Source organism: Ctenocephalides felis, unplaced genomic scaffold (genome assembly GCF_003426905.1).
Source record: "Ctenocephalides felis isolate EL2017-DRISC unplaced genomic scaffold, ASM342690v1 CF-g0.4_SCAFFOLD_00845, whole genome shotgun sequence".
NCBI lineage: Eukaryota > Metazoa > Arthropoda > Insecta > Siphonaptera > Pulicidae > Ctenocephalides > Ctenocephalides felis.
In genome coordinates, this window is record NW_020536999.1 from 90,602,317 (window position 1) to 90,609,579 (window position 7,263).

Genomic DNA, 7,263 nt, shown 5'->3' on the forward strand with positions numbered 1-7,263 from the left:
AATTTCGAGTATATAAGTGAAATTTAAAATTTTATTTAGAATTAAATTTAAAAATAGTCTTGCGCCGAATATTCGGTTACTATTCAGTATTCGGCATATTTGGCACCTTTTTTGATATTTGGCCGAATAGTTAAAATCAAAGTAGGCGCCGCCGCCGCTCAGCGAAAGTATTCTGTGTGTTTTATCTTTTATGCGATAAAGAGTTTGCGATGGATCTATATATTTGCAAGTCTACAGTTTACATAAAATGATACGAAGAAATGAATTCGTAATTGTATTTTGTATATATAATCATTCAAATTTCATCGAATTTTGAGATTATGAACGAACACATTTCTCTATATTCAAAGGATACGTTATTGTCATAGGTTTATGTTAAGAATCATTGCTTTTGTCAAAAACTAATCAACACGCCTTTCTATCAATAGGAGTCGAATGTTGTTTGAATCAGCAAATCGGTTGATTCGCGCTCCTGAAAACGTCAATGGAATATTGTATCCAAAAGTTTCGCCGTTTTAGAGGCGTAAAGATATGGAAAAATTTATATTTTAGTATTTTTTGCGATTATTATGACTTACGAAAAGTTAGTAAACTAGTGGTGCATGGCATCGTGCCTTAAGGCAAATTACTGGAACTTCCAGTATCAAAAATTAAATTAAAAAAATAAAATTAGAACTTTGAAAAATTTACGTTTTTGAAAAATTTGAATTTTTTTTATACTTTAAAATATTTTAGAAGTTTTGAACTTTTTTTCAAACCAATCGCGATACGTTAGCTGCGTAGAAACGAAATATCAAAGCGCGTAAGCGCCGCGCCGTAGTCTAACGAAAAAAGGGAAATACAAAATTGAAAATTTACATTTATTTAAATACATTCACATAAATTTGTTGTGATAAAAAATGCTTAAACAATTTTGATGTTCCAAAGAAATATTATTCTGCTGTGAATATAAAACATTATTTCAATGAAATATTTACATTAGTCGTTGATAACATTATTTATTCATTTTTATAAAATATACAAATTGATTCATATGTGTTAAGAATATCCATAAACAGCCATGCATTACTTTATGTAAAAAACCCTTATTTCATATTTTATATTTTTAATTACTTTTTGGTGTGAACAACCATGTGCTTTTTCATGTCACCATGTTTACGGAATGTCTTATCACATACTTCACATTTGTATGGACGTTCCCCAGTGTGAATTAGCATATGTAGTTCCAATGTCTTCAAATGTCTGAATGTTTTATCACATATTTTACACTTTTGTGTATGTTCCTCACTGTGAATAAGCATATGTCTTTTCAAGTTCCTCGGATGTGCAAATGTCTTATCGCATGTTTTACATTTATAAGCACCCTTTTTTGTGTGAACCAGCATATGTGAATTCAAACTTTTGATTGTGTGTATGTCTTATCACATTTTTTACATTTGTAAGGTCGTTCCCCAGTGTGAGTGAGCATATGACCATTTAAGCTATTCAATACTCTGAATGTTTTATTGCATATTTTGCATTTATTGGATTGATCCACAGTATGACTGAGAATATGATATTTTAAGCTACTCGCATATGCAAATGCCTTGTCACATTTATCACATTTGTAAGGTCGTTCCCCAGTGTGAATGAGCATATGTTGATTCAAGTTACCGTTATGCACAAATGTCTTATCGCATATTTTGCATTTCCAGTGATGCTCTTCACTATGAACAAGCATGTGTGATTTTTAAGTGATTTGAAAGTCTAAATGTCTTACCACACACTTTGCATTTGTGGAGACGTTGCCCGGTGTGGATCAGCATATGCAATTTCAATGCACCGCGTTGTGTGTATGCCTTATCACATATTTTACATTTGTGGGGACGCTCTCCAGTATGCAACAGCATATGCACCTTCAAATGACCTGATTGAGTACAAATCTTATGGCATATTTTACATTTGTGGGTTTGTTCCTCACTGTGAATGAGCATGTGTGATTTTAAATGCTTGGAATTTTCAAGAGTCTTATCGCATAGATTGCATATATAAGGTCTCTCAGCAGCTTGAGCATGAATATTTTGTTGTTGTTTTCCTGCACAAGGACAAACGTGTCGATCTAACTTATATTTTGTGATAAATGCTGTGTCACACATTGTGCATAGGAAAGGTTTTCCATCCATATGAGTTTTCAGATGTATTTCTAATGTTTTTGCATCTGGAAAAGTCTTTGAACAATATGTACATTCAGGTTTATGTGCTTCCATATGCCTTTTCAAATTGTGTGGCTTTTTAAATGATCTATCACACTTATCACATTTATAAGGTAGATCCTGAATTAATTCCTGTTGTACTTCTTCTTCGAATTTTACTATAGAGTTCATGAACCTTTTCAAACATGTTTTATCATCATCTGAACATGATTCAGGCTCTTCTTTTATTTCCTGTTCAATATCTTCAATTGGAAGTTCTTGTGGTTCCATTTTAACTATAGATTCATCCGATTGTTCTGTGGCAGGAGCACAAACGTGTTGATCCAAATGATTTTTTGTAGTAAATGCTTCATCACACTTTGTACATACGAAATATCTTTCATCTTTATGATTCTTCAGATGTATTATTAATGTACTTGCATCTGGAAAAGTCTTTGAACAATCAATACACTTATGACTATGATTTACCATATGCTGTTGTAAATAATGCATCTTTCTAAATAATCTATCACCCTTGTCACATTTATAAGGAGGGGTCTGAATTAATTCCTGTTGGACATCTTGTTCTATCTTTACTATGGAGTTCATGAAATTCTTCAGACATGTTTTATCATCATCCGAATATGATTCAGACTCTACTTCTATTTCCCGTTGAAGTTCTGGTGGTTCAATTATGATTATCGGGTCATTGTCAGGGACTGTTGTGGCTTCTGACATTTTAAGATATTTGTGCACTGTGTGTATTCTATAAGTATTACAAAAGTAGTTAGTAACTATTTATTTAATATGAATTCAACTACATTTACAAATAAAAACATTAGTTGTTGACAGTTGAAGAGTGGAGTATGTTTTAGAAAGGCAATGATAAACGCATTTATCCTGTTGTAATATTTCACAGGGATGTATGCTTAAAGTCATAATCATTCAGGCTTCCTCTGTCAACACAAACGTGCAAATTTATTTTCTAATTAGAGGTAATCTTACATTAAGATAAATGTATTTATCCAAGATGACTCCTTCCTCAAAACTTTATATTTGACAGTAAATATGAATCTCAACGTATTCTTCAAAGTTTTTCATCTATTGCAGAGCTGAAATAAAATAAATGAAACTGTGTTTTAGATATTCTTCGCGTGCCTTTATTTAAAACTAAATATATTTTTTTCTGAACAAAATAATTATTATGATATGTCAACCACGTGGATTAACCTTACACTACCTTTATGTTTATCAATATGTCACAAATACATTTCGCGTAAATTATTATTTGTATTTAAATATAATTATTAATGCATTTAAACCATAACCAAACGTAATAATTAAATAAAAAAAATATGAAATGTTCGATCAAATCATTAAACAATTTGTTTGACAGTTAAACGAACTTTGTAACATGGCGGCAGTGTTGCCAAGTCCACCATAGAGAAAAACTGTAGAAAACTGTAGAGTAGATATCAATGTAAACTAGTGACGTGCATCATATATAAACTATAAATTCAAATAATAGAATATATCATAGATAAGTAAGTTTATATAAAAATGGAGCTCTCGATCAAATGATTCGGTAAAACTCGAAAACGGCTAAACCGATTTGGCCAGTTTTAGTCTTGAAAAATTCGTTTTTTTGTAGTTTTATTTATATACAAAAACGTTAGTAAACGGGCCGCAAGTGTTACGAGAAACTCAAAATATCAACTTTTTTGAAATGTTAATATGAAAATGCACTTTTTGGCATATTTTTCTCAAACACGGTGCCTTGAAAGATCTCATTTGTATAATTGTATACTCATTAGTATTTATAAAACATTTTCTAGGTTATATTAATATAACCTAGAAAATGTGTTATAAATACTAATGAGTATATAATTTAGGTATAATGAGTATAGATTTAGGTTCTGAATTTAAATAACATAAATAAAAATTAATTAATTTTTATTTATGTTATTTAAATTCAGAACCTAAATCTGGGATCGATCAAAGGGACATTTTGTCGAATAACATTTTCCCATTTATAATTTCCCAGAAATTATCGAAGAATAGATAGTAATATATTAAGGTCCGGGGTTAAAAAAGTCTACCACCTAATGTGTCAAAACGCAGTATAGTTAAGCATTATTTAACAACAATATTTGAAAGTAGAGGGAAAAAGATGTATAACCAGCTATAACCTTGATTCTTATAACTTTGCTATCGGGATTTAAACGGTAATCTTTGAAAATCCATAATAAAAGTATTTTCTTCCGTTGGTAGTTTTTTAGCATTAGTTAAAAATGTAAATATTTTGAAAAATACCTTTAAAATTAAAATAGGACATTAAACCTGTTTGCCACCTGGCCGTTCCAAGTTACTCCGCCTTTGGACTAAAAAGGTTTACATAACAAATTTTTGAAAGACATAAAAAAAGTACATTTCTACAATGATGAAGTAGCTGGCAGTTTTACTGAACGTAGTCAGATAAAAAGCAGGACAAAGAATAATTCATTTTCTATCTCTCCTCGCAGAAATTTGAAATTTTTGTATAAACTCAGTGGTATTATTTACAATTATACTCAAAATACAGAATCCAAAAATAATCTCAAAAACTTGAAACGTAATCAATAAATAAGTCGAAAGACCAAAAAAGACTTGGTTTGGATTAGGTATACCATGTTTTCTATAGAAAGTGTATAAAACTTCCAGTTTGATTGTATTGACAAAATATAGACAGCCTTTGATAAAAACTAATCAGCACATCTCCCTATCAACAGGAATCAAATGTTTTTTGAACCATTCAAATCGGTTCATCCACGCGCCCGAATACGTGCAGTTTTGCCGTTTTTTATATACCCATGATATTTTTATCAAGGTTTTTCCGTTTTTATTTTTTTAAATTTTCAAAGATATCTATCCATGGATTTTTCAACAAAGTTTTTACCGTTTTTAATATAACAACTGTTAATAGTAATTACATTAATACGAACGAGTTTAGGCGCTTAAATCCTGCCGAATATTCGGTATTCAGTCTCTGGAGCATGCCGAATATTCGGTATTCGACATTATGCAGAATACACTATTCATTGCAGGCCTAATTTAAATCCAAATCATTTATATTGTTTTGCCTTCTCCAAAAACTAATCATTACTTCACACTGTCAATAGACGCAAAATGTTTGTTGAATAATTCTAATCGGATACTCCGTTTTCTCCAAAATTGCTATTTTTTACTTAGTATCACTGAATCGACTGCAGCTTCCTTTTTCAAAAACTAATCACCCTATTAATAGGAGTCGAATGTGCAAAGATATGCAAAAATTTTCATTTTCGACTTTTTTGCGGTTACTATAACTTACCATACGAAAAGTTAATAAAAAATGAGAATTTCAAAATTTAAATTTTTACATTTAATTTAAATACATTCACATAAATTTGTTAAGATGAAAAATGTTTAACCAATTTGATCTTTTGATTTTTAAAATAACTATTATACCTACAGTGAATATAAAATACTATTGCGTTGAAATATTTTAGATTAGTCATTGATAACATAGTTTATTCATATTTATAAAATATACAAATTAATTCATATGTATTAACAATATGTATAAACAGCCATGTTTTACTTTATGCAAAACCCTTATTTCATATTTCATATTTTTAATTACTCTTTGGTATGAATCATCATGTGTTTTTTCAAAAAACGAGATTGTCTGAATTTTTTATCACACACTTTACATTTATGGGGTTTTTCCCCAGTGTGTCTTAGCATGTGATTTCTCAAAGTATTTGAGTGTCTGAATGCCTTATCACATATTTCACATTTGTGTGGGAGTTCCCCAGTGTGAATGAGCATATGTAGTTCAAGCTCCTCAACTGTCTGAATGTCTTATCACATATTTTACACTTTTGTGAACGTTCCTCAGTGTGAATAAGCAGGTGATCTTAAGGTTGTTCGGATATTTGAAGGTCTTATCACATATTTCACATTTTAGTGGACGTTCATCACTGTGAAAAGGCATGTGTCTCTTCAAGTTCCTCGGATGTGTGAATGTCTTATCACATGTTTTACATTTATAAGCACCCTTTCTTTTCTGCGTGAACATGCATATGTGATCTCAAACTCTTTGGCTGTGAGTATGCCTTATCACATTTGTTACATTTGTAGGGTAGTTCCCCACTGTGAAGGAGCATATGATTATTTAAGGTACTCAATAATGAGAATGTTTTATTGCATACTTTACATTTATTTGGACGATCACCAGTATGAATGGGAATATGATCCCTTAAGCTACTGTAATATGCAAAAGCCTTATCACATTTTTCACATTTGTAAGGACGTTCCCCAGTGTGAATAAGCATATGTTGATTGAAGGAATCTTGTGTTTAAATGTCTTATTGCATATGATGCATTTCCAAGGACACTCCTCACTATGAACGAGCATGTGAGATTTTAAGTGACTTGTAATTCTAAATGTCTTATCACACACTTCACATTTGTGGAGACGTTCCCCAGTGTGAATCAACATATGCACTTTCAATGCACCGCGTTGTGTGTATGCCTTATCGCATATTTTACATTTGTGGGGACGCTCTCCAGTATGCAACAGCATATGCACCTTCAAATGACCTGATTGAGTACAAATCTTATGGCATATTTTACATTTGTGGGTTTGTTCCTCACTGTGAATGAGCATGTGTGATTTTAAATGCTTGGAATTTTCAAGAGTCTTATCGCATAGATTGCATATATAAGGTCTCTCAGCAGCTTGAGCATGAATATTTTGTTGTTGTTTTCCTGCACAAGGACAAACGTGTCGATCTAACTTATATTTTGTGATAAATGCTGTGTCACACATTGTGCATAGGAAAGGTTTTCCATCCATATGAGTTTTCAGATGTATTTCTAATGTTTTTGCATCTGGAAAAGTCTTTGAACAATATGTACATTCAGGTTTATGTGCTTCCATATGCCTTTTCAAATTGTGTGGCTTTTTAAATGATCTATCACACTTATCACATTTTTAAGGTAGATCCTGAATTAATTCCTGTTGGGGTTCTTCTTCAAATTTTACTATAGAGTTCATGAACCTTTTCAA

General features: G+C 31.2%; 2 protein-coding genes across 3 annotated transcripts; both read right to left on the reverse strand.

Moving 5' to 3' along the window:
* Nucleotides 1-1,615: 1,615 nt before the first annotated feature.
* On the reverse strand, nt 1,616-3,538 carry LOC113363490 (zinc finger protein OZF-like). Of its 2 annotated transcripts, XM_026605986.1 has the most exons (4): nt 3,412-3,538; nt 3,177-3,283; nt 2,705-2,937; nt 1,616-2,614 (listed from the first exon to the last, which is right to left on the reverse strand). In XM_026605986.1, the coding sequence occupies exons 3-4, from the start codon at nt 2,907-2,909 to the stop codon at nt 1,707-1,709; spliced, it is 1,113 nt and encodes a 370-aa protein (XP_026461771.1). In that variant the 5' UTR covers nt 2,910-2,937; nt 3,177-3,283; nt 3,412-3,538; the 3' UTR covers nt 1,616-1,706. The 2 variants fall into 2 exon arrangements, with proteins under 2 accessions (XP_026461771.1, XP_026461770.1); XM_026605985.1 differs by having other exon boundaries at nt 1,616-2,937.
* Nucleotides 3,539-6,450: 2,912 nt separating this feature from the next.
* On the reverse strand, nt 6,451-7,162 carry LOC113362983 (zinc finger protein 714-like). Its single transcript, XM_026605475.1, has one exon. It carries the CDS (start codon nt 7,132-7,134, stop codon nt 6,451-6,453), a length of 684 nt encoding a protein of 227 aa, XP_026461260.1. The 5' UTR covers nt 7,135-7,162.
* Between the last annotated feature and the right edge of the window lie 101 nt (nt 7,163-7,263).